We start from the raw sequence: 27820 nt of genomic DNA on the forward strand, positions 1-27820 counted from the left end.
ATCTAGGATAGCATAGCCAAGAAAACTGTGCAAAGTCCTCTTCACTGAGAAATTATGCTAAAATTGGAGAGCAATGGGAACAAATAGATTAAGCAACATTCTGATAAAAACCAAATCATACCTTTCAATCTCCCAAACTCCTGTTTTGCACTTTCAGGATTGATTAATTGTAGATGGCCATACAGTGGTAATAGTCTTGGTTAAGTTCAGCACTGAATTAATGTTTCATGATAAACATGGTCAAAACAACCTCCTGATGATTGCCATGTATCATCCATCATTATATTAGATTGACTACCTGTTAATTGGCAGTTACAAGCACACTTCAATTCTGTTCAGGGTTTCACCTGTGGAAAGCCTAGGGCCTAGGTTAATGTAAATATAATTCTCTACCTTTTTTGATTAATTGGAATCTGAAATATTCATCATGATGGTTGTATATTGAAATGTTTGTTTTATTCTGCGCAGAATCAATATTTATGTTTATACATTACAATTAATGATTGATCCTGGTAGAATCTAGATAGTGTCATCTAAATATCCAGTTACATAAACCCAAAAATCCTTATCCTGATGAAGCCGCCCAGACCGACTACGAGGAATTGCTGAACGATTTAACGTGGATTCTGATGCAGTGCTGGACAATGTGCTGTATGCACGTGCCTATACTAGTAAGAAAATATTTATGTATTGCTGAAGCAATGAGAAATGTGGAATGTATTTGAACAGCGATTCTGATTAAGATGATGTATGACATTGCTTTTGTTTGAAATCGTGAGTCTGTCTCTCTGATTTATCTCTACATGTAGTTCCATAATCAATCAATGTTTATAGAATCGTAGAAATGTCTAGCACAGGTCACTCGTGAAGTTCATCGTACCCAAGCCAGATAATGAAGGACTCTTTTAGACTAATTTCACTGCCCATTCACGCACTTTTTAAAATGTGAAACTTCTGCCATCACGGCCTATTGATTTTCAACCTTCATCATTCTTTGGGGAATTCAGTTCCCCTCTAATTACTATACAAATCTACAACCTCTTGAGAAATTAAAAAAATCAGTTTTGGAGGGGATCCATCCATCTGCTGTTATCAATATTAAGGTTAAGTTAGAGTAACGGGAGCTACTTTTTTTGTTAACAAAAGAAGTAGTGAAATCAGAGGATTGGGAGAGATATGGGGAGTGGTAATTATAAGAGATTAAACTAGGTAATGAGATTGCATTAGCAAGAAATATAAAAAGATCTTGAGCTTCTGCAGCTTTGTAAAAGGGAATAGTTTAAAATACTCAAGTTCATGCGGAACAGAGGGGAATACATAAAATTGTTCTGCGGAATACAGAAATGATAGAGCCATCAAATAAATATTTTGTTTATCTTCACTCTTAAAACTCCATTGAATGAAACAGATGTAAGGGAATATTTAAAGTGAAAGGCCAGTAAGTATTTAGGGTCACTAATTTAACAACAATGAAAGTATCAAGGCAATTAAAGAAACTAATTATCTGGCAAATCCCCTGGATTCTTGTAGAAATGGTTGCAAGAGATTATGGATCTGTAACTGATAATCTTTTGTAAATCTTTATATTTTGGAATAATATAAAGCAGACTGGAAAGTAGAAAATGCAGTTCAGCAACTGAAGAAAGTTGAAATCTCTCAAACAGTAATCTACGGTGGGAATATGTGGAGAATAAGATGTAGTAGGATAAGATTAGAAAAAACAGATCTTTGATGGTCTGCATGGATTCAGTGAGCTGAAGGGTCTATTTCTGTGCTATATGACTGTTTAAAATTGCTCACCATCATTTACAACTAGTTGTGCAGGATAGTGAGTCATAATGTGATGTTGTGAGATTGTTTAGTTCGGTCGATGGCCTGTAGTCCCAAGGACAAGACATTTTGTTTTGCTCCCTTTCTTATTCACTGCTTCTATTTTTTTTTCTTTCCCCTTCCTGTGTCTCCTTGTTCTCTTTATGGCTACCATGACACCAGCTCACTCTTTCACATGCTAGCTGTTTGTCCCTCTCTCCATTAATTTCCCAAAATCCAAATTCATGCTCTCTCCCAAAGCATCATTAACCAAGGCCACCTAGACAGGCACCTTTTGAAATTGTTCTTTATTATCGGTGAAGATCGTCAGCATGCAGTCGACTCCTTTGGAGGAAGGCGTGCTGGGCTGGTTGTTTGCTGAGGCAGGCAAGCCAAGTGATAGGGAAGCACAGTTTGTGCATTTATTCTATCTTAACATGGTTTCACTCATCAATACAAGTTTCAGAGGCTGCATCTATACTGAACAGGGATCATTTCAAACCACTCTGAGTTAAATGGAGCCTTCACTCATTAGAGGGATATTATCAGCGAAGAGTAGGCAACGATCAGTAGGACGTGAATAAATGGACACACCAGACGGGTGTACTGCAGCCAATTTACATATCAGCAGATCACCTCAAGAAACTCCTAGTGATACATATTTTTATGTGCATGCAATGCAAGGTGATCCGTTTTATTGCCATCTTCCAGAGACAAATTGTTTCAGAAGATTGGAGAGTTGCAAAACTTATCCTAATATTATGGAAAGGGAAAGGCTGGAGTCTATAGCGAAAGATGTATCAGCCAGCCAAGAAAATAGGATTGAGAACATGATAATATAGAACATTACATCACATATTGGCCCTTCAGCCCACGATGTTGTGCTGACCTTCTCCACATCAATCTAATCCTTCCCAAACTGTCAACCCATAATCCTGTTTTTCAGGGTAGAACTTGAGATGATTCCACCATTGGGAGAATTCTGAACAAAGAGACATGGTGAGAAGATGATGGGAATATAATTTCAAATAGATGCATCATTATTTCTTGCAGAGGGTAGTAAATCTTTGCAATTCTCTTCCCCAGAAAATTGTGGAGGTGAGATCATTGGAGCATTTACAGATAAAGTTTTGAAAGATTGGAGGATTGGGAACTATCAAATTTGAACATTAAATAGCAGGACAGGATTATATATTTGTAAAAAATTTTAGAGATACAACATGGTAAGAGGCCCCTCTGGTCCATGAGCCTGCGCTGCCCAAATACACCCATGTGACCTACTAACCCTGTTCATCTTTTTAATATGGGAGGAAATTAGAGATTGTACAAAGTCCTCACAGACAGCACTGGATTTGAATCCCAGTCACTGGCGCTGTAATAGTGTTGTGCTGACCGCTGGTTTGAGGGCCATATGGCCTCCTGTTCTCTTCTGTGTTTGTATGCATTGTGGAGTTTGTAAAGAAGCTCTGGGGGATAAGGTTAAGAATGAGATGATGAGACCAGGCATGGAATATAATGTGGAAAAAATGTGAGGACATTCACTTTGATGAGCATAAAAGAAAATCAAAAATGTTAAATAGAGAGAAATTGTGCTGATGTTTCTTTCCTAACCCTCTGCCCTCTTCCCCATCACCTCCTTTTTCTTTTTCCCCTTCCCACCTTGTATCCACCCACCACCCGCTGGTCTGTGCTCCTCCCCCACCCACCCTCTTATTCAGTGTCTTGTGTACTTTCAGCACTCCTGAAGAAGGGCTCAGACCCGAAACATCAACTGGTTTGTGCTTTCGATGGAAGCTGCATGACCTGCTGACTTTCTCTAGCACTTTGTGTGCTGCACTTGGAATATTGTCTATAGTCTTTCAGTAAGGAGACAATGAAGGGAACACAACAAAGATTCTTTGCCCTTGTTCTAGAAACAGGAAGTTTGCCATATAAAAGAGATTGGAAAACTGGGGATGATTGTGAGTAGGACGAGAGGAAATCTAATTGATATTCTTATGGAGTGACGAAATTCGATGCATTGCGAATTTTCTCTCTGAGGACCAGGGCACATATTGAGATTGTGGGAAGTGGGGAAGGTCTTTTTGGACTGAGGCAAGGAAATAATTCTTCACAAAGAGTGGTGAACCCTTGGAATTCTCTCCCCCGTGGAAAGGTGGGTGGTTGTTCATTTAAATCAAAGATTAATTTATGGATATTAAGGGTACCAAGAGATATGGTGAATAGCACTGGAAAATGAGGTAGAAAATCAACCTTGATTTTGATGGTGGAGCAGGTGTGAAGGCCTAATTTCTGATGTATTTTGTACATAGCTTCAAGGATTCTGTGCATGAGAGGCACAAGTGGAGTCGATTTGGTAAATATACCTGACTTGGAATGCTTCTGAAAAATGCCTGTGAGCAGATTGTTGTTGTGCAGGAGGAAAGCCCTATCAACAAGTTGAAAGTAATCCTAACTCTAAATCTCCTTGAGTCTGGAGGCTTTAAAACAGCTGTGCCCTCTGCCTTGTAGTACATGAGCATCATATTGTCCGCTCGATTGCCTCAGGATATCAGTATGAGCACTTGTTGACTTCTTCACCTGATGGTTTATAACAGTCTTCACAGTCTGTCCCAATGTCATTATTAACAATTTGAACTCCAAGATTCCTAACACAATTTTAACATTTTTAATTAAAAAAATCTAGATTATACCCCATGGCAACAGGCCTTCGAGTGCATGCCACCAAACTCCACCCAATAACCCTGTATGTTTGAAGGGTGGGAGGAAACCGAGCACACAGACATGGGGAGAATGTACAGATTCCTTACAGACAGCGTCAGATTCAAACCCGGGTCGCTGGCTCTGTAGCAGTGTTGCTCTAACCCATGCTGCCCATATTCTGGAAGGTGATCATTCAGATTCAAAAATATTAGAGCAATTAATATCAACATTCAGCTATTATAGAGATGAATGCACCAAAATTAGAGAATGTTTCTCAAATTTATATCCAGTTCTTTATTAACACCACAAACTACATTGATTGATTTTGCTTTCATCAGACATTCTTCCTTGGGAAGTATTTTGAATACAATCAACAGATTGTGAAGAATCTCAATAAAATTCATTTAATGGAACACATACCTGTTAATTGTTTTTGAAGTTGAAAATTGTTGTGGTGCATTGACATTCTGTGTCGTTGACAGGCGAACACCAGATGGAATTACTGGATTATGTGGCAGCCAAATTCCATGAAGAAGGTGGAATTTTCAAACTCTTGGTATCTATAACTGATAGTTTTCAATTTGTCCAAAATATCATTGTATAATGGGAGATAGTAGCTATTTCTGTTCTGAATTTGGGAGGTATAATTGAAGATAGAGGCCCGTTACATCGGAGTTGTACAGAACGGAAACAGTCACTTCTCCCAAGTTGTTCATGCTGACCTAGTTGTCGACCTGAGCTAGTCCTATTTGCCTGTGTTTAGCTGTTATCCCTCTAAACGTTTCCTATCCATGTATCTGTCTAAATGTCCTTTAAACATTTGCAATTATACCCACCTCAACCACTTCCTGTGACAGCCTTTCACATACCTACAGGTCCCTTTTAAATCTCTCCCCACCCTCCCCCCCCCCCACTTTAAATGTATGGCCTCTAGTTTTAGACTCCCCTATCCTGGGGGATATTTACCTTATCTATATAGCTTTATACGCCCCAGTAGAAAAGTTCCAGACTATCCAGCCTCTCTTTATAATTCAAGTGCCCAGTCCTCTCAACGTTCTTGTTAATCTTATCGGCGTCATTGCCAGCTCAATTACATCTTTCGTATAGCTTGGTGACTAGAATTCACAATATTCCTGATGCTGTCTCATTATAGAACCACAAAACACTACAACATAGAAAACAGGGCATTTGGCCCTTCTAGCCTGTGCAGACCATTATTTCCATTCATCCACATCTTGTACAGTTGTAACTTAACATTCCTGATCCTATAGTCACTAACCTGACTATGGATGTGAGGCTCATTACCTGCATATTTAATAGACTGTGGGCCCACTAACTGGATATTTGTACAGCTATGAGCCAGTACAGTGTGCAGCGATTAGTGCTGTGGCCTCATTGCTTCAGGGATCTGAATTCAGAAGTAGGAGTCTTTTCATCATGAGAGTTTAGGACAATGCGTTCAGATAAGTTGAAAGGCAAGGTCGGTAAGTTCACCAAACCATGAATGTCAAGGGATAAAGAACATGTTAAAAAAAAAAACAGAGAATGTAGGTGAGTGGTTCAAAAATGACAAATAAATATTACCAGCAGATGAGTTTTTTTAAATATCCTAAGGCATTTTCTGAGTATTAAAAGAGCAAGCAGATATTCAGAGAAAGAGTGGGGCCCATGAGGAAGCAAAAGGGCAATCTGTGCTTGAAGATATTGGCTTAAATTAGTATTTATCTATATTCCCCATGGAGAAAAGCATTGCGCTTGAAGGTTTTAGTTGTAACGGGTAAATTCTTGACAATATTAAGATTCAAAAGGAGGAGAACATGAGAATAAGAAATAGGAACACGGGTCATCTGCCCCTTTGAGTCTGTTTCACCATTCAACAAGATCTGGCTGTTGACTTCGCTCCACATATTGGCCTTTTCCCCATAATCCCTAATTCTCCTACAATCCCAAAACCTATCTGTAGTTTACGTACATTCAATGAGGCAGCCTCTTCTACTTTAAAGAGCAGAGAATTTCACAGATTCATTATTCTCTGTTCCTCCTCATCGGTCTTAAATCTACTCCCCTGAATCTCGAGACTATGTCCCCAAATCTTCTCTCACCTCAAAATTTCTGCTTCTATAGTGTCTATTTCATAATTTTATGCTTCTGTAAGATCCCTGCTCATTCTTCCAAACTCCAGTGAGCATAGTCCCAGGTGATATTATCTCTTTTCATAGACTACCCCCTCATCAGAATCCACCTGGTCATCTCCTCTTCTGGCATTTTCTTATTGACTCTTAGAGTTGTTCCAACTCCCCAGCCAGGGAAACATCAGAAAATCTTTGAAGGCTGCTGTTTTAGAATTCTTAGTCTCTCATTGTAGATAACCTCACAAAGAGGAGATGGTGCTGCTGCATGGCTTCAGTGACCAAGTTTGATACTGGCCTCATCTACTTCCAATGGGGAGTTTGACTTCTCATCCCTTTTACTATGTGGGATTCTCCCAGCTGCCTCTGTTTCCTCTCATATTCCAAAGACATAGCAATAGGCTAATTGGATACAGCCAGTTACCCTGGTGGATAGCTAAAGGGGAGCTGATGGACATGTGGGAAAGAGTAGGCTGTGTGAGAAATTGTGAGCTGTTCTTTCCCTACTTCTGCAACAAAAATGTCCATAGTCTCTATTCCAAGCACTCAGAGCCTTTCTCCCAGTGTCAATCTCGAGCCTCTCCCATCCTGTTTGCAACTTCTCATTCATCGCTCATGACTGATGGTTGGCTTCTCTCCTAATTATAGATGGTGTCATCCCTCACAAGATAGCAGCCTCTCTCTTTTATTTACCATGGATCTTCTCCTTCTGTGGCTGGACTATCCCACTTTCCTAATGCCACTTTTTCCCTCCTTCCATTCATGGAATTTTCCTACCAGCCCTGACCACAGGCAATGCTGACATCCCATCCATGTACCAAGCTCAAGGACCTCCAGCTCCCTGCATTGGAGCTCCTTGCAAGCCAGGCAGTCTAATCAGATGGATGAAGACAGGAAACAAAGCTAAAAATCTTGATCAAGTCCTGATGCTGATGAGTTACACCATGTTCCCAGACTTATGCTGGGATTATGTATGTTGTTATTAAGTTCAGTTAGCAATAGATTAGTACTTTCCTGTGCATATCAGTACTTTTACCAACTGCTTATCTGCCAGTTTATCAAAGTCATTTGTATAATATATTGTTTCCTTATTTAGCTGTCCTCAAATTACACATTTTTGATTGTTGTTTTCTTTCTGAATGATTTTTTTTCTGATTGTACGTTTGTTGTTCAGATCATAGATTCAATCATGGCACTTTTTCGAGTTGATTTTAGTGGCCGTGGTGAGCTTGCAGAACGTCAGCAGAAACTGGCTCAGATGCTTTCCCGCCTGCAGAAAATCTCTGAAGGTAAACATTAACAAGTAATGTGTACCTCAAAATATATTATTTCAAAGTTGTGGTGCTGTAATGAAGAGTGAGAGGTCATCATGGGTAGTGCACATTAGGTTATTTTGAAAGATAATCTATGAGAATATAGAATCCAGGATACTATATTCTCAAAGATGATCTTTTAAAAGGGATGTCTTGGACTTAAAGCAGATTTTTTTTGTTTTCCTTTCATGACATTCTCATTGCAAATTGTTTAAGCAAAGCTGCCTGTATTTCCTAGTCTGTCCTGTCATCAGGAGGGCAATTACTGTCACTTATTCCCGGAATTGGTGTCAGTTACTTCAGGATCAACTGGAGTTGGAATACTACATTGTGCAAAGCTGGGCTTAAACGTACAAGAATGTTTGTGATCACAATCTTCCTGCCTCATTCCACTGAATAGTTTGGATTTTTCCCATCTGAAACATTCCTACGTTGCTTTTTGAAACAAGATGATTTTTGTTGATTATGAAAGATTCTTCTTACTTCAGCACATTTGATTCCCATTAAAACTTAGGAGCAGAATTATGCCATCGATCTTAGAGTCTGCTCCACCATTCAAATCATGGCTGATGTATTTTTTTTCTTTCCACCCGATTTTCCTGCCTTCTCCCCATAACCTTCAACTTCTGCTTTAAATATATCTAATGACTTGGCCTCCACAGTCAACAAATTCCAGATTCGCAACCTTCTGACTGGAAACATATGACACATAAATGATGCTCCTTGTCCTGATGTGGCTTCACTAATTTCATTGCAGCCAAATTCTTTCTGCAGCCAAGCTTTATCTAATTTATAGCCCCATTCTGATCACGGAAGTTACTCAGATCCATCGGGTTTAGGAGTATTAAGTTTGCTGTTTTGGAAATATATTTTGATTTAAGTTGTTTTATCATAAACAACGAGCAAGGAAGTTGAGAAATTGAATTTGGACAATCTGGTTACAAAAAAACAACAGCGATATCTCAGGATAAACCAGACTTCAAACCATTATTTCAATCTCTACTGCTGAAATACATCTCTGTGCTTTGGTCATCTCCATGCATTGTTTCTCTACTGGATTTTTGACGGCTGTCAAGGAGTTGTATAGCACAGAGACAGGCCCTTCACCTCACTATGCCCATATCTACTTTTTCCCATCTATGTATCCCTATTTGCCCACATAGGTCCTAATCCTTCTTTGGTTTGCCTATTTAAGTGCCTCTCCAAATACTTCTTGAACTGAGTTATTGCTTCTGATTCCATCACCTCCTCTGGCAACGAGTTCCAGATATTAATCATTTTGTAAAACAAGCTTTCCCCTCAGTTTCCTGCCTCTCACCTCAAACCTATGCCCTCTTAGTTTCTGATCCCCCTATCGGGGGTAAAAAAAAATTTAATTATATCTATGATTCATAATTTTGCATCCTTCTATAAATGACCTGGACGAAGAAGTGGAAGGATGAATCAGTAAGGTGCAGGTGACAAGAAGGTTGGAGGTGTTGTGGAAAGTCTAGAAGGTTGTCGTAAGTGACAACAGGAAATAGATAGGATGCAGGGCTAGACAGAGAGGTGACAGATGGAATTCAATCTGGGTAAGTAAGAAGTGATACATTTTGGAAGATTGGACGATCTTGATTCTTGCATGATACTTAACAGTGTGGAAGAACATAGAGTCCTTGGGGTCCAAATCCATAGATCTCTCAAGGTTGCCATGCAGGTTGATGGTAGTTAAGGTTTAGGGTAACGATAACCTTCATTAACTGGAGAATTGAGTTCAAGAGCCGTGAAGGAGTTCTATAAAACTGGTTAGATCACACTTGGAATATTATCTTCCATTCTGGTTGCCTCATTACAGGAAGGATGTGGAAGATTAGGAGAGGGTGTAGAGGAGGATTACCAGGATTTTGCCTGGATTGGAGAATGTGTCTTATGAGGGAAGGTTAACAGAGATTTGGCTTTACTCTTTGGTGAAGAAGCATGAGAGGTGACTTAATAGAGATCTCTAAGATTATGAGAGGCTTAAATAGGATGGACAACCAAAACTTTTTTTCCCCAGAGCAACAGCAGCAAATACCAGAGGACATCTGCATAAGATAAGGGGAGGAAAGTTTATGCGTGATGTCAGGGAAATTTTTTTTTACCCACACAGTAGTGGGTGCCTGGAATGCATTGCCAAGGGTAGTGGAGAAGGCTGGTTCAATAGGGATATTTAAAAGACTCAGATATGGACACAGGTGCAAGAAAAATGGAGGGTTATGGATATTAGGTAAGGAAGGTTAAGATTATTGAGTAGGTTTATATAGGTCGGCAAAATATTGTGGGCTGCAGGGCCTGTACCGTGTTCTATGTTCCATCAAGTCTCCATTCAGCCTCCTTCACGCTAAGGAAAACAAATCCAGTTCTCCCACTCCATAACTATTGTCCTCCAATCCAGGGAATGTCTTAGTGAATCTCTTTCCCAATGCAGTCTACCTTTCCTATAATGTGACAACCGGAATTATACACAATACTTGTGTAGACTAAGCAGAGTTATGTGTCAGCATTAAAAAAAAGTTTCCTGAACCATTTGCTGGTTCAGTATTTATTTGAGTAAGATCATAGTTCTGTAGGTCAGTGAGATGCACTCAAAAGTATCAACCTGTCACTTAAATCATAGTTCAGCTAAATGAGTGGCCAAGGGTAGCAAGATTATGTTTTGTTTTCTGCCAAACTCATCTATTGCTGCTAATCTAAAATGGTCCTTCAAGAATCACTGTAACATGGCACATTTGCTCATAGAGCCCCTGATGTGCAGCCCTGAGAAGGCAGTCTAAACTTCTTTCTGTGATGAGCATTCAAACAGCCAAGTTTTTACATAGCATCTTCTGCCAAGTGTTTCTGCTTCATTTGTTTTACATTGCAAAGAACCCCTCATGAAAGCCATGCACGTGTGGTGACAATTTCTGAAGCAATTCAGTAATATGATCCTTCATGTAGAACGTGATAGCATCTGTATGTGCTGCTAAATTTCCATTTGGATCTTTAAAAAGCATCTTTATGGCTGACAGATGCTTTGTCTATTTGGTCATGTTCTTCCAAAGTACTTGTGCCATAGACCACAGGTGTACACATGTGTACAGCACTTGATGTAGTCGGTCTAAGTACTGGAAAGGTGTTAAGGTAACTTCTCAAGGCTGTCGCAAAGCTTAATTTTGTCAAGATGAGCCATCTTTCTTGTTAATGGCCCCCTGCCTGGGCGCTAAGAGAACCCAGCATGTTCACAGAGGGATTCTTTATTACAGTTTGCCAGCACCGGTTCCTTCTCCTGCTGTTCTTGCTGAAATACTTTAGCCAAGGGTTGAGGTCACATGTTGGACAGATGATGAAACACACTGCTCACAATGATATTGCACGTAGTCCTCCACGGAGATTCCGGCACGAATCTCCGCTAAGCCTACTAGTGTACTTTGTGCGAGCAGTGGCCAAGAGAAAAGGTAACATCCAGGGAAAGAGGAAATAGCCTTGTATCCAAAGTGCTAGCCTCTGTACGGCATAGTTACTGAAACAAAGTGCTCATCGTGGACTGTGTGAAAATAAATGACCTCCCGTCAAACGTGACAGTGAACAGTGATCATGGGGGATCAGAGGTTGAGATGATCAAGTTCTTGGGAGTTACTATCTCGGAGCATCTTTCCTGGACCCAACCCACTAATGGCATCATGAAGAAAGCACGTCAATGCTTCTACTTCTTCAGAAGTTTGCAGAGGTTTTGGCATGACTCCAGAAACCCTGGCAAATTTCTACAGATGTGTGCTTTATGGTCTGGTATGGGGACACCAATACCCCTGAGCAGAAAGCCCTCCAAAAGATAGTGGACACAGCCCAGGACATCACAGGCAGAACCCTCCCCACTATCAAGAACATCTACAGGGAACACTGCCGTCAGAAAGCAGCAGCGATCATCAACAATCCACACCATCCAGCACACGCTCTGTTCTCGCTGCTGCCATCAGGAAAGAGGTATCGGTGCCACAAGACTCGCACCACCAGGAACAGCGGCTACCCCTCCACCATCAGACTCCTCAACAACAGAGACTCTTTTAAGGACTCTTACTTTTCCACTTTATTGATTTTTGTTTCTCTGCATTGCAGTTTGTTTACATTCATTATCTATTTATTTACATGTGTACATTGTGTAGTTTATTTTTTGCATTACCAATTTAGTGGTAATTCTGCCACACCCCCAAGAAAAAGAATCTCAGGGTTATATGTGATGTCATGTATGTACTCTGACAACAAATCTGAAATCTGACCATTGGAAATCTCATGTTTACAAACCAGTTATAAATGATGCCTTTTCTGAATTATGCTGAGTTTAAAATGATACATTTACAGGCTGTTACCATGGCCCTTCCAGGTGTTCTCATAAATTAATGCTCACCTTTATTCAAAGAGGAGTTCCTTTCAGTAGTGAGCATTGGTGAATAGTAAAGCTCCTTACACAGTAGGGGGCAGCAAATCAAAATATATCCTTAGACCAACTGGGAAAGATCTTCTAGATGCTAAGGTGGCATTAACTTCATAGGCAAAGCAGTCCAGGTGATGTAACTGGAGCTCTGTCTGCAGATCTTTATCTTCACTAACATTTAAACCAGTAGCCTTGGATCTATTGCTGAGAAACTGGAGGTGGAAGGGTAGATCCCTTTAAAAAGGGTGGGTCTTTAGCCTCTAATGCCTGTTCTGCTATTTATTGTTGATCTTTTCCCTCATTCTCATTTTCCTTTACTCAGCCCATATCTCGATTCCCTTAATATATAAAAGTTAAATATTGTTCATAATTATACTCATAGATGAACCTCCACAGTCCCCTAAGGTAGGAAATTTCAAAGATTCACGACCATCTGTATATAAAGATTTCTTCTTATCTGTGTCTTAACTAGCAAACCCTGTATTTTGAGCCTGTATTTATAAGCCTGGCCCCAAAAACCCCAGCCAGCAGCCAGGGGATACTTCACACCATCACCTACACTGTCAAGCCCCTTTGGTACTCATATATTCAGTTTAGTTGCTACTGATTATGCTGGAGGAGATTCACCAGAATGTTTCCTGGAGGGCTTTAGTTATGGTGAAAGACTGGATAGGCTGGGATTGTTTTCTCCTGGAGTAATGGAGGCCAAGGAGTGACCTGATGGAAGATTATGAAAAGCATAGATAGGATAAATAGTCAAATGTTTTTCCTATGGTAGAGGTATCAAGAGGGCATAGCTTTAAGGTGAGAGGACAGTGTTTTGTATACAGTGTGGTGTACTGTTAGCCAGAATCAGACACACCAAGATAAAGACTGTACAACAGGATTTAATCTACAAAGACTTCCACAGAGCCAGACTGGCTGTGGCTGCAGCAACTTTGAGTGAGGCCTCGGGAGGCTGGCGCAGGCTTATATTCCAGAGGGTGAATGACACCCGACCAGGTGGGGCTTGATCTGTTCAGGCAGACTGATTGACAGCCGGCCAGGTGTTGTCCTGTCCCCTTACACTCCTGCAGGTACAGAGGTTGCCCCCTGCAGTAGGCCGGTGGTATACCACCACACACAGAGAGTGGTTGATATTTAGAATGCACTGCACCAGGAGGTGATGTAATCAGATAAAATTACTGCTTTGAAGAAGTATTTAGACAGACAGTTAACTGGACAAAGGAGGATATGGTCCTAATGCAGAGGTTTTGAGGATCTCTGAAGATGGCAAAGAAAATATTAAGGATACCTGGCTTCATTAGCTGAGGGATAGATTATGAGATCAGAAAGGTTTTGGTTAGGTTGCAGCTGGAGACCTGAACAGTTTTAGTAGGAGGACATGATTGCATGAGAGAGTGAAAAGGAGATTCACCAAGATGTGGGATGGAGTGTTTAATTTATGAAGAGAGACTGTATAGGCTGGGCTTGTTTTCCTTGGACTGGAGACTGAGGGGTGACCTCTTAGAGGTACAGATTATTCTGAAGGTCATATGTAGCAGAGATAATTTTCCTCATATCATAGAAAACTAATGGACATCTATGCTTTAAGGTAAGGGATCAGGGATTTACAGAGATCTGGAGGATTTTTATTTCACATAGGGTATTTGAATGTGAAAAGCAATGCCTGATGCAGGAGTACCAGAATCTCTTAAGTAAAGCAGGCTACAGACCAAATGCATAAAACATGGATGGTCTGTTTCTATACTGCACGACTCCATGACGTGAGATGTACTCGGACAAATGTGTTCTAATACACTGGGATGTACTCTCGGAATACCCAGAATGAATGCCCTTGTTCTTCTCATGACTTCCTCCTTCAACCCTTTAATCCCTTCTAGTCTTCCTTTAATAGGCGATTCATTCCTCTCGGGACCCCCCCCCCCCCCCTCCTTCACTTACCTTCCCTCTTCAACTTGCCACCCCCAACACCTGGATGTCCTTTCTTTTGCTGATGGCAGTTTGCCCTCTCCCAAGATAGGGCTGTTTTCTGGCTGTCACTTTGCCCATTTGGGGGAAACTCCTTGAATACTGATATTCTGCCTCTACTCCACCGTTTGCTCCTGAGCTGCTGGTCTTCTGTTCTCCCTCATCCCCATGAATGTTTGCTTTGTGATTATCCCCTCTCATCCTTTTAATACTACCCCCAAAATACTCATTTAGCAGCTGCTCCCCAGCCACTGAATGTCCACTCCCGATTCCATCAGGTCCATTGCCTATGTCTTTCAGCCTCACGCAGACCTGCCACCTACAACTCCCCTGAAACTTCTTCAAAGATCCTGCTTTGTTGTTTCCTGGGGCCCGTGGTCACTATTTTACTTAGTGGATTGGGGTGCATGTTTGACTGGCCAAATGGGAAGGGCTCATCATGTGGGAATAAGAGAGTCTACCTCATCAGCCACCTGATTGGCTGGCAGAATAAATAAATCTGAGGCGAACACAAGAGCAGTAAACTAATATAACAAGTGGAAAAAAGTCATAAAATTACAAGGAAGGAGAATTTACTGTCTGTTCAATGTAGATTATTTATTTGGGGCAGATTTTTCTTGAACAGTTTTTTTTGCAATTGGCTATGTTGAACAAAGCTTTATTCATTCTTTCACTTCAGAATACAATGTGGCTGTATTTGTTTCCAATCAAATGACTGCAGATCCAGGAGCAGCCATGAGGTAAGCATTTGGTTTGTTGTCGACAGTGTTTATATATGATAATCCAAAGATGGGAGAGGAATCAAATTGGAGAATTTCTTTATATTCTTATGCTGAACAAAGAAGTATAATTTATGACTCCATTTTAATAAGTTTAAATTGGTAATAAAACCCAGGATATTTAATGAAAGTACAATCAAACGTATTCCAGCTATTTTAGGAGGATGAACAAAATATTTTCCAAATACATATGCTTTAAGGCTGGAGAAAATACTGTGTAAGAAGATCACTGGAGTCTCCCTTTCCTCTACTGACAACATTCACTGGATGTGTTGCTTAAATAGGGCATAAAGACTTCTTAAGGACCCTTTCGATCACCACACACAGAGAGTGGTTGATATTTAGAATGCACTGCACGAGGAGGCGATGTAATCAGATAAAATTACTGCTTTGAAGAAGTATTTAGACAGACAGTTAACTGGACAAAGGAGGATATGGTCCTAATGCAGAGGTTTTGAGGATCTCTGAAGATGGCAAAGAAAATATTAAGGATACCTGGCTTCATTAGCTGAGGGATAGATTATGAGATCAGAAAGGTTTTGGTTAGGTTGCAGCTGGAGACCTGAACAGTTTTAGTAGGAGGACAGGATTGCATGAGAGGGTGCAAAGGAGATTCACCAAGATGTGGGATGGGAGGTATAGGTTTCACAAGACTCACACAGTACCTTTGACTCACTGCCAGAAAGAGGAGGTATAGGAGCATCAAAATGAGAACTGCCAGGCTGGGGAATAGCTTTTTCCTTGTGAGATTGCCAAGTGCATTATCCCAAAATATCTATAAACAGCTCCTGCCTGACTTGTGACCTATGCGACTTGCGTACATCCACATAGATGATCGAAAATGTGTTTTTTTAATATACAATTTACAAGGTTTATGTTGTATTTTACAAACTATAACAGAGATACAGGGCATGTAAGAGCCAAAATGCATATTTACCTTGTTAGCATCCCGGGGTCTGTCGGCGGGAGTGGCCATCTTGATTCCAGTGCGCATGCGTCAGTCTTCGGTTTGTACATGCGCGGTGGGTTCATATATTGGAGTTTAGATGGCGCATGCGCGAGAGTTAAAGGCACGAATTCAATATTGTCAGGGCGCATAACTCTTGCGCATGCGCCAACCGAACTCCAAAACGTGAACCCTCCACTCATCCGTGACTTGTGCATGTGGGGTTGTTGTAGTGGGAGTCTTTCATTTCCCTTTTATTGATTGATTGCCCTTAGTGCCAGAGGCTGAGGTGGGGCAGAATTTATTACGTGCATCCAAGAGAGTTTCTTGAAGCAGCATGTAGACTGCCCAGCCAGGAAGGGGTCATTCTCGTCCTAGTACTGGCAAATAAGCCTGGCCAGGTGATTGGAGTTTCCGTGGAAGAACATTTTAGGAATAAGTTTGGGCCTTGGATTTTAAAAAAGTACTAAATTTAAGGAGGACAATTTATGATGTGATTAGACAACAGTCAGGGGAATAAACTGGGAGCAACTGTTATAAGACAAGCCCACAACTAGCAGTTGGGAGTTGTTTAAGAATCCAGGACTGACGTGTTTGATCGTGAAGAAAGGTGGCAAGAAAAGGGAAGCTTGGATGATGAGAGAGAGGTCACGAACTTAGCCAAAAAGAAAAAGTGTGTAAGGTTCAGGAAGCTACAATCGGACAGGGTGCTGGAGGAACATAAAGATTGAAGGAAAGAGTTCAAACAGGGCACCAGGTAGGCCAAAAGACACAATGAAATGTCCTTGGTGAGCAGGATTAAAGAAAATCCCAAGGTATTTGTGGGAGAAAACCAGAACATCCAAAATGTGTAAACTCCAAAAACAGATTGAACCCTAGAGCTGAGACTGCAGCAGTGACCCACGCAAGGAGCAGCAGACAACCTGCCTATTTCTGTTGTAATCATTAACTCATATTTTGTTGGGATTTCTCAGCTTGCATAACACGGCATAATTTTGTATTTACTTCTAATGGATTATGTTTTCCCAAGTTTCCAAGCAGATCCAAAGAAACCAATTGGTGGTCACATTTTGGCTCATGCATCGACAACGAGGATAAGTCTGAGGAAAGGACGGGGTGAATTACGTATTGCAAAAATCTATGATAGGTATGTGACCAGTGACACGTTCTACATCAGTGGTTCTCAACCTTTTTCTTTCCACTCACATCCCACTTTAAGTAATCTTTGTGCCATCAGTGCTCTGTGATTAGTAAGGGATTGCTTAAAGTGGGATGTGAGTGAGAAGGGAAGGTTGAGAATCACTGCTCTAGACCTAATTGCTACTGAAATATTTTGGTTGAGAAAAATTGTCATTGGCCCATTTCCTTTGGAATTATGAATCCGTCCACATAACGAGTCAATTAAGTACGATTAAAACAGTGGTTTTCAAAAAACACAATTCTGGAGAAACTCAGCAGGTCCAATAGCAAAGTTAAAGATTTATAACCAACATTTTGAGCTTGAACCCTTTATGACAAAATGTGGTGGTGGGGGGGTGGAGACGGGTGCTGTGTTGAAAAGAATATCAGGTTCAGTGGGTTCGCAGAGAGACCAGTTTGGGCACAAGTGTTACAATCACAAGTAACTTTTATTAACACATGGGAAACAAACGGGAGAACGTTAAATGGTACACAATTACTAATTCATGTAAGCGACAATACAGACATTCACCTCGGACATCAGTTGGATTCTGACAACAGTAAACCTATATTTGACCCTGCTCACACACTATAAACAGGGACTCTTACACATCAACGGGGGTGCAGGTCCACCGTGAGCATTGATCTATCGCAATACTACGGCTCAGTTTCAGCAGCCCTTCCAGCGATGTCCACAGCAATGACCTGGCATGGAGTGGCGTCCAAGAGAGTGCATGTGCTCTGTGCTGGTGTTAAACACGGTCCTAATCTGTGCTGCTAGCCAATGATGAGGCTAAGTGATTAAAATTAGCCAATGTCAAGGTGTGCACTAATGGGTGGCCGGAGTCAACTTTGATTGACAGGTGCTATGACTTCCAAATAAGTTTCAGGTGGAGATGATACGTGATGTGACCGCCTGTAATACACACATTCCAGACAGGCGGGAAGGTAACATTTCCTCCACACACAACAGAGGGGCAAAGGGAGGAGCACAGCCCCAAATGCTGAGGGTAATAGGTAGATGGGGAGGGAGGGCACAGCAGCAAACAGGGGGAGGAGGAATGGCTCTGTGAATGGAGGAGGTGGAAATCAGCTGGATTCCTTGGAGATGCATTCACCCCTGCCAACATGAAGAAATGGTTTGGAGTGAGGTTTCCCTGAGTATCTTCTTTCCTTGCTTCCTTTGTCTGATCACCCATTTCTTGTCTGACCTTTTCTTAAACTGTCTATGAGCACTATTATTGCCCCCAACTGATATTCAGGCTTTTGGCACTCAAACTAACCAAACTGCAGGTCTTGGAATTCGCACATGGTGCAAACGTCACACAGGCCCAAATTCTCCTGCTGTTGTTGTGGGAGGTGCAGCGAACAAACCACACCAGCAGCCGTGAGTGAGCCAGACCAACTGATTTTAATTAAGCACGCGCTTATACTCCCCATTCCTGATGATACTTGTGACTCCCAAGACGGAAATGACATCAGCCCGAGGGCTGGAATCACACCCAGTACATTGGGGCTCTCTGTCCTCAGCTCCTTAACCCAGTTTGCTCGCAGAGTGGCTCAGCCCCCCACACTGCCATATTTTAATCTAGAAATGGTTCCTTAAAATGTAGTTCAATCTCTATTTCCACACTGTATGCAGCCCTTCCCCATCCCATGCCCATCTCCAGGCTTTCAATTCCCTCTCATTCAGCCACCACATATTTAAATAATTGGAAGGAATATTTAGCAGCTCATTTTTGACCATGGTCTGATTTTCCTCTGAGGACCATGCCCAAACACAAGGTTAGGATTATTTCATTCATGCAATAAATAATTTAGGGATCAAGTAATTATTCATACATTAGGATTCAGTGGAGAGGGTCATTGAGGGCACTGTGTTTGATACAGTCAACATGGATTGCATCATTGCTTTTTACAAGGTTAATATGGTAGACTGAATAAACTAATAAAGGTGCAAGGGAGAGAGGCAGATTGGGTCTATGATTGTCTCAATGACTAGAAGCAGAGGATAATGACTGATAAATCTTTTCACGATTAGAATATTGTTACCATTGGGTTTTCAGTCCTTTATACTTTATGTTTATCTCTCTCTCTCTCACACACACACACACACACACACACACACACACACACACACACACACACAGTACGTATATTTTTAGATCTCAATATTAGGGCATGATTTAAAAAAAATTATTTACAATAACCCAATAATTTGACTATGTTTGTTCGGTGAAAAGAACAAGACTTCATACTTGTGATACTTGGGCAAAAAAATTGTCAAATTTAGTTTAATCCAGAGTATTCCAGGGAGAAATGCAACAAGACTAAGGTACTTTGGAGAATATTGAAAAATGTGGAGGAACAGAGGAATTCTATGCCCACTCTCCCAAAAAGTAGACAGAGTGGTTACAAAGGCATATGGACAGTTTATCTTTATTAATTGAAACAAAGGATATAAGAGCAGGAAGGTTACACGGAATTATATACAATGCGCAGCCACCGTTTGAAGTAGTGTACACTTCTGCTCACTACGTTGCAAGGAAGATTCATTGCATTGAAGAAGATTCAGGGGAGATGTATGAGGATTGGAAAATTATAGTTTTTAAGAAATTGGATAAGGTCGGATTGTTTTCTTTGAAGCGCAGGAGACTGAGCAGAGACGTAATTGAGATGTATAAAATTATGATGGAGTAAATAAGGTCCTGATTTCCTTAGCTGAAAGGTCAAAACCAATGTACATTAAATTAATTAGTAGGAGGATGAGAGGGTGGATGTTTTCTCACCTGCAGGGAGGCAGAGGTCTGGAATTCACTGGTGGCATCTCTCATCACACTTGAAAAATGCTTTGATGTGTTCATGATTAACAGCCCTGAGCCCTGCAAATCACAGCTTTTTATGTGCTGGAAGAGTAGGCTGCACTCTTCATTAAGCCTTTTCAAACTGCCATGTAAAATGGGGTTAACCGGGCAATTTGCACGGTTAGCGCCCCGGTTACGTGGCAGTTTGAAAGGGTCCAACCGGGTCCCTGACCACCTCAGAGGTAGTCAGGGAACCCAGTTTAACCTACCTAGGTCTCGTCCATGGTAGATTTGAAAATGAAAATGGCCAGCCCGCTTATTCTGGTGACGTCAGTGCGTGCGTTACCGGGCAGCCAGCATCTGAATATCCGGCAGTACTGCATCACTGGGGATGGGATTCCCCCTTAAATTGCTGGATTGGCGATTTAATGGGTCGATCTCCCTGCGATTTGAAAGGTGCTTTCAGCACCTTTGCCTCAGTAATCACACGCGGGTCCCAGGATTACCCAAGGGTTCCAATTTGAAAGGGGCTATTGACTGATGCAAACATATCTAGTTAGAATGGCTTCCTTCTGTGTTATAGAGTCTGCATACACAAAAATGCTGGAGAATCTCAGCAGGTCATGCAGAAGGGCTCAGCCCCGAAACGTTGATTATGTATCTTTACCATAAAGAATGCTGCATGACCTGTTGAGATCCTCTTGTATAATTTTTTTTGTTCTTCAATGTGTGAATGAGAATTTAAAGGTTCCATTATTGTCACATGATACGCCACTTAGAATGTAACACATATGAATTTAAGCTGACTAGCATACATTTTTTAAAGGAACCAAAGTGCAGAATGACAAGGGAAGCTGAAGAATGTTTAGAAGAAGCCAGCATTTATGGTTTTTAGACTGCAGGCATCTAATGGCACAATCCAGGAATTTTGCCACTATACGGCCAGTCTAAAAAGCAATGTGCAAAGAATTTTGAGTCAATTCCTGCACAGCAATCTATCCTTCAGGACCCCTACAACTTTTTGGAGGAAGCATGCGGTGTAAATCGTAATGGAAAAACTCGTCAGCAGTCATCCACTCCACTGCGCGACCAACCAGGTACTTGCAGTCTAAAAAGGTGGTCAGTGTGAACAACCACAAGGGCAGTAATTATGTTAATTTTTCCCACAATTTTCCCAACATTGGGTGATGAGATAAAATCAGGCGTGAGAGGCTTGTATGGAGCAAACCAGCATTTAATCATTGCCTGTCATATGCTAAGTTCAATGTAATATTACTTTGATGACTTTAACATAGAGTTTTCCCTTCATTCTCAGCCCAGACTTACCAGAGAATGAAGCCACTTTTGCCATTACTGCTGGTGGAATTTGCGATTCAAAGGAGTGAGGCATCCAAGCAGAGTTGAGCAAGATGCTTCGAGTTTTCTGGAGATTAGTAATGATTTAGCTGTTTTTTGAAGTTGATGTTTAATTATTAGTGTACCAAATTAAAAGATTACAATTTACCAGATTTAGAGAAAGATAGCTGTGAAAGATCCAGTTCTTTTGTGAAATAGTAAAAATTTTAATATCCAACTATATTTTTATCTCTAGGCTCGTACAAAATTCGGCACACCTAAATTCTTAGAAAGAAATCTCTTTGGGAGAGAGGCTTTGACGATATTGAAAAATAATGTGATAGTTTCTGTTATGTGCCATGGAACGTGCCATGGAATAAATCTACATATCTTTTGTGATTTTAGTCTGTACTTGCAGTGTAGGCAGAAATCTACAATGCAACAAAAAAAAAAGGTATAATTTACAGCTTGATGGGATATTACAAAAGCAGTTTCTATTCTTGGAACAGATGTAGAAGTACATACTTAATACTTGTATAACTTATTGTTAGAGAAAGAACATAATTCATGTGTCCCTTTCCTTCAAAGCTTAGTTGCCACATTCTCAGTAGCACCACACGTTGTTAGCTTGTACAGTAGATATATGGAGAAAAGTAGCTTCTACACGATTGAATCTTGTAATGATCACCTTATCAAATATCTGTCGTAACAATCTTTTAAATTAATAAACTCATTCAGTGTGCCAAATTAATGATAAGTGAGCAGTTGTGAATTATATAACATTGAACTGAGAAGGAACTAAATCTTAGAATTCAGATGATTGCAAGGTAGGTGAACATAAATTTAATATCAATGAGTGAAATCTTCCTGAACAAGGACTTGCCAACCAAAATCATTATCCACATTACCACATTTTTCTTACCTGTGCAAATGCATAGGGTAGAAACTAACTGCTCCTCTGAAATCTGCAGGCATGAAGTGTTGTGAAGCCTTGGGCAGAATCCAGGAAATGCCTCTGACTGGTTTTGACAGAAGGCAAAGCTGGGGCAGTTATTCATTCCAAATGAATCTCCGTTCATCACGGCAGCATCTGTCACCTGTCACTCAGTAGGCCCTGGACTTACTAAGAGTACTCATAGGTGTGGGAATTACATCATGCAAAGGGTCGTATGCTGGCAGTTTCCCTTCACACCCAAGAAGATTGGTCCCTTTTTGTCTTGATTCAAATTATAAAATGATTTGCTAACGAGTCCTTATTCAGTAGACCAATTTTCTATCCCCTCATCCATGCTGTACATTCTTTTTCAGCTTAGATGTTGGTCATATTGATAACTGACGCAGCAGAATTGGTGGACAGCACTTGTATATGAGAGCTTGTAACAGATCCTATCTTCCTGCTGATCTTGTCATTTACCATGCTGCTACTTTTGTGATGTCTTGTATTTACTCTGACACCCTGTCAAAGGTCCTATATTTCATATTAAATGGATGGCTCGAGGCCGAAGCCATTCCTCCTGAATTGAAACCTTATTATACACGGCACAATGAAATATCGATTGAAGATGGTTGATTATTATGGGGGACCAGGACAATTATTTCTTTCGAAAGGGCAGGCTGTCATGCACCACAATAATCACCCAGAGATGGTTTGAATGAAAGCTCTGGCACACGTGCATGTCTGGTGGCCTTCGATGGACATCAATATTGAACAGATGGTCAGGAAATATTGCATTTGTCAGGAGATGCAACCTCAAGCTGAAGCTAACCCATGGAAATGGTCATCGCGAAACCCAAGTCTGTGTCAAACACAGACTTAATGGTTACATCTATTGTACTTACCAATTGGTGTTGGACACTGGTCAGGTAAACCCATGACGAACCTGTCTCTTAAGGCTTCATTTAAGAAAGCACCAAACACAGGTTTCTGACAGTCTACATAATTCAGCCAAATACTCGCTTACAGATTCGCCTGTTTCTGAAATAAAATTTGTCTTTCTGCGATGACCAGTGGCTTAGGATATAGATGTTCTCCAATTACAGCACACAACTACGCATTTGTTTTTGTACTTGGTCTTTCAGGTGCCAACATTAGTTTAAATGTCTTGCTTTCCACTTGGCTCAGAAATTTTCTGCTCAAAATCAATGTGTCAGTAATACAGTGGAACCCTGTCATATCGTGATGGTTTGGGTCCAAAAGAAATTGCATCATGAGAAAAAGCAGGGTTGCACTAATGAGGGTTCACAAAAAAAATCAGCATTTTCAAAAAAAAAATCAAAAATGCATGTACAGGTCCATTATTGTCACATTTAGAATGTAACATACATGAAATTCCTTAACTTGTCTACTGTAAGGCAGACAACTTTGTCTAGTGCTCCTCACAGCGGAAACCTGCAGCACCTGATGTTCCTAGGCAGTCTCCCATTGAAGTATTGACCAGTTCTGTACAATACTTGTATTTGCAATTGTCTTTTTACTTCTTAAAAAAGCGATTGTGTGTTCGTTGTCTGAATGCAGCGTGTCGCTGGCGGCGAGCGAAATCCAAAATGCTTCTGAGCTGGACGATTTTTATGTGGTCCACATCCTGGGTCTCCAGCCAACGTAAGCTAGCCTCAAGGTGCTCAATGGCTTCAGACACTTTTGGGGGTGGGGCTGGAGGCTTTTCATTATCATCCTCCCGTGGTTCACATCGATGGGCGTCATCTTTACTAGACGGTGTGCGGTCTGGGATCATCGTGTAGCAGAGGCCTGTTTTGTCACAGTTGGGTGCTGGTTCTTTGACGTAGCCACCTTCTGCTAAGAGAGGTTTTAGTTCTGCCGGGTATTGCCTGGCGGCGGCACTGTCGGCTGAGCGAATTTCTCCAGACACTAACACTTGAGAAATCCCGTGACGGCGTTTAAACCGGTCTAGCCATCCATTGCTAGCTTTGAACTGCGAGGTTTCTCCGTTGATCAGCTTGTCAAACATCTTGGCTTGAGCTTTGAGAATAGGCCCGGAAATTGGAAGGCCTTCTGAGCGCGCTTGAAGGAACCACTCGTACAGGGAGTCATCGAGGCTGACGTCTTGGGCCGTCTTCATGCGTTTGGCCTTGAGTCCCGCGTCTTCCTCCACTTTCCAAAGCGATGCGCGTAGCTTTTCCTCCTGAGACTTCCAGCCACGAAGTGTTGATTCCGGTACGCCGAGGTCACGTGCAACTTGGGTCTGACTTTTATTCTTGATCGCATCAAGGGCGCGAAGCTTATCTTTCACGGAAAAAGCGTTTCGTCTTCTAACAGTGCGATCCATTTTGATAAAAATATTCAATTCAGGAAAGAGCAAAAAGAAAAGGGTCCAATGGCTCATTGAGTTAAATTCGGATTGGCGTTAAATCCGGGTTCTACTGTATCATGGCCAATTTCTATACCTCCAATACACAATAAAAATTTCCCTGTTCCTGGGCTCCAATGGTTTGGCCCATCCCCCCCCCAGGGCCCGACCTCCAATGGTTTGGCTCGTCTCCCCCCTCGCTGCGCGGGTCACGCGGTCCTCCCCACCGCCCCCTCCCAGCCTGGCCGCGCGCTGATTGGCGGAGCCACTGTGCGCTGCCGCTGACGTCACTGTTGCTGGGTGGAGTGGGTTCCGGTGGCTGGTCGGTGGAGCGAGCGCTTGACGGACGTTCTCCCTTCGTGGTTTGCCTCAGTCGGAGAATCGGCGGAAAATGAGAGGTTTTGGCGGTGACCGCGGCCGAGACCGGGGAAGGTAAAGGCGGCGAGCGGGCCGGGCGAGGCCAAGATCCAGAGGCAATGCGACGGCGCCGGGCGAGGCCCCCTGGGCGGATGGCGGCCGGCAAGCTGCTGCAAGCCGGGGGCTGGAACTATGGTTGTCCTCAACCCGCTTGGTGCGGCCCACGGTTCGGATGAACCGGTTCATTCCGGCTGGCGCCGGTCATCGTGAGGTGGTGAAGCTGGGCCCGCCTTCCGTATTTCCCCCGCTCGGATTGGCGGGACGTGCGCCCTCTCGCACGATGACTGGTTGAATCGGCTGTCCGTCTGATTGGTTCGATCCCTGTCAATCATCCCAACGTAACACTCCTAGTCTCATCCGGGTCCTTGCCCGAGGCTCAGTGATGTCATGCAAAGGGCGGAAGTGGGGCATCAGGTTCGAGCCCAACGCAACCAGCTCTGAGTGTGAAACATGGAGGAAGCTGTTTCATTATGCAGTTTCAGTTTATTGTCATGTAATAAAAACAACGCAATATTACACAAAATCTGTTTTCGTCTGCCTTAAAGCAGACATGTGCCATCGTCAGAAATTCAGGCCAGTGCTGCCTGAAGACTTGTTTTAATTTTCCACTGTTGTGTAAAGTAAACTAAAACCATAGATACGGAATTCTGAAATAAAAGCCGATGTAGGAAGTATTCAACTTTCTGAAATAAAAGCCGATGTAGGAAGTATTCAACATTCAGAATTATTGTCAGAGTCTCACCATGTACAGCCCTGAGATTCATTTTCCTATAGGCCAGGAATTGTAACTGTAAACTGCACAAGAAGAAAGAATTGTATACAAATGAAAGAAATTTATGCAAACTGCAAATACAGAAAATTAAATATTCAGTTATAAATAATGAGCAAAGTAAGAGTTTTTAAATTAAAAAGTTTTTGGTTTTGTATAAAGGTATGAAAAAAATGCAGGCAGGTGCCTGAACAAAATGGTGGGAGGAGCAGAGGGAGTACAGGAGTACAAAGAGGTGGATGAAGGAGGGCCCTGTGAATGGAGAAGGAAAGGGGTTGAGAGCTGGAGGAAAGAAGTGAAAGTGAAAGGAGGGAGAACGGAACATAGGCTAGCAGAAACCGGAGAAGTCAATGCCATCTGGTTGGAGAGTGCTCGAACGCACAGTCCAGTGTTGCTCCTCCAATTTACATGTTACTTTGGTGGGATAATACGAGGCCATGGACCCACACATCTGCGCAGGAGTGGGGTGCAGAATTGTAGTAGTTGATAATTTTAAGTGAGAGGGATCTCCCAAATTGTCTCTGAATGAGTCTATTGTTTAGGAGTCTTTAGGTTGAGGGATAGCAACTATTTTTGAACCTGGAGGTAGGAATTTTGTGGCAAAGGCATACAGAAATGCTTGAGGAACCCAGCATCCTAAGGAAGTAAAGATATATTGGCATTTCAGGTTTGTCTCCTTCTTGGTCCCAGCATTTGTGTGTACGTCTTGCTAGTCACAGTGTCTGCATGCCTTCATGTTTAACAGTAGTATTGAGGCACCTTTATCTCTTTCCTTATAGCGGGTAATAGTAATCATTGAGTTGGTCAGCATCTGTGGTGATAGAAATGTTTCAGGGAGTATTTCACCATCTATGATGTTTCCTGTTAGTGTTTAATACCGGCCGCCCATGGATTTATTAATCATTGAAGCTGTCTAGCGTATATAGAATTCTGTGTTCTTTCTTGTGATGGATATGATGTCTCTTCAGCAGCAATGGTCCACGGTTTGGTGGAGGCTCATCACTGGGAAAGAAGTTTGGACAACCTGGAGAGCGGCTTAGAAAGAAGAAGTGGGACTTGGACGAACTGCCAAAATTTGAGAAGAATTTCTATGCAGAGCACCCTGAAGTGGTTAGATTAAGCCCAGTAGGTATCAGTTTATCAGCACGTTCCATGCATTATATTGTGATAAAATACTTATAATTCACACTGCCTACTCCTCTTAAGTTGGATCCTTGGGTTATGTGATAATACATTTCTCTAGGTGAAAATGGCACAGAACCTTGAGCATAACTATGTTTTTACTTTTATCTGTGTCAAGATCAACTTTAGTGCTTTGATGGTGTGACAACATGATTGTTGTTTGGTCCTAATGATTTACAATCTGTATTGATTTGCCTTAAGTTTCCAAGTTTATGAAGCTAAGCTAATGTGCAGGCTAATTACGACGGCTGATGTTATATTTTTCCTTCTTATTAGAGGCTGAAAATGTAAGGGGACAAGTTTCAAAGAGCTTTGAGATCACACTGATGCACTTAGTACCTTACCAATAGTTGCTCGAGAGTAGTAGTTTTCAAACTTTTTCTTTTCACTCACATGCCACCTTAAGTAATCCCTATGCCATAGGTGCTCTGTGATTAGTAAAGGATTACTTAAGGTAGTATGTGAGTGGGGGGGGGAATGTTGAGAACTACTGCTCTAGACCCAATTGTTACTGAAATATTTTGCTTGAGAAAAATTGTTTTTGGCCCATTTCATTTGGAGTTGTGAAACCATGCTCATAATGAGTTAATTAGGCTTAATTAAAGCAGTGGTTTTCAAACCTTTTTCTTTCCACTCACATACCATCTTAAGCAAACCCTTAATAATCATAGAGCACCTATGCATAGGGATTGCTTAAGGTGGAATGTGAGTTTAGGGGGACAGTTTGAAAACCACTGCCTAGAGGGAGTGCAT

General features: G+C 41.7%; 2 protein-coding genes across 5 annotated transcripts in view; both read left to right on the forward strand.

Annotated features, from left to right (window-relative positions):
- dmc1 (DNA meiotic recombinase 1) overlaps positions 1-22876 on the forward strand; it is a 46410-nt gene extending 23534 nt beyond the window's left edge. For all 3 annotated transcript variants that reach the window (XM_069907983.1, XM_069907982.1, XM_069907981.1), the window contains exons 9-14: positions 580-671; positions 4995-5068; positions 7816-7930; positions 15031-15091; positions 17107-17223; positions 21375-22876. In XM_069907983.1, the coding sequence (XP_069764084.1) occupies positions 580-671; positions 4995-5068; positions 7816-7930; positions 15031-15091; positions 17107-17223; positions 21375-21444 (529 nt within the window). In that variant the 3' untranslated portion in view covers positions 21445-22876. The remainder of the gene's footprint in view (positions 1-579; positions 672-4994; positions 5069-7815; positions 7931-15030; positions 15092-17106; positions 17224-21374) is intronic.
- A 2098-nt stretch (positions 22877-24974) lies between these two features.
- The window catches only part of LOC138748196 (probable ATP-dependent RNA helicase DDX17), a 28449-nt gene continuing 25603 nt past the window's right edge, over positions 24975-27820 (forward strand). The window contains exons 1-2 of one of the 2 annotated variants that reach the window (XM_069907979.1): positions 24975-25131; positions 26854-27010. In XM_069907979.1, the coding sequence (XP_069764080.1) occupies positions 25091-25131; positions 26854-27010 (198 nt within the window). In that variant the 5' untranslated portion in view covers positions 24975-25090. The remainder of the gene's footprint in view (positions 25132-26853; positions 27011-27820) is intronic. The other variant, XM_069907980.1, reaches the window with a different exon arrangement.

Source organism: Narcine bancroftii, chromosome 13, assembly GCF_036971445.1.
Source record: "Narcine bancroftii isolate sNarBan1 chromosome 13, sNarBan1.hap1, whole genome shotgun sequence".
Lineage (NCBI taxonomy): Eukaryota > Metazoa > Chordata > Chondrichthyes > Torpediniformes > Narcinidae > Narcine > Narcine bancroftii.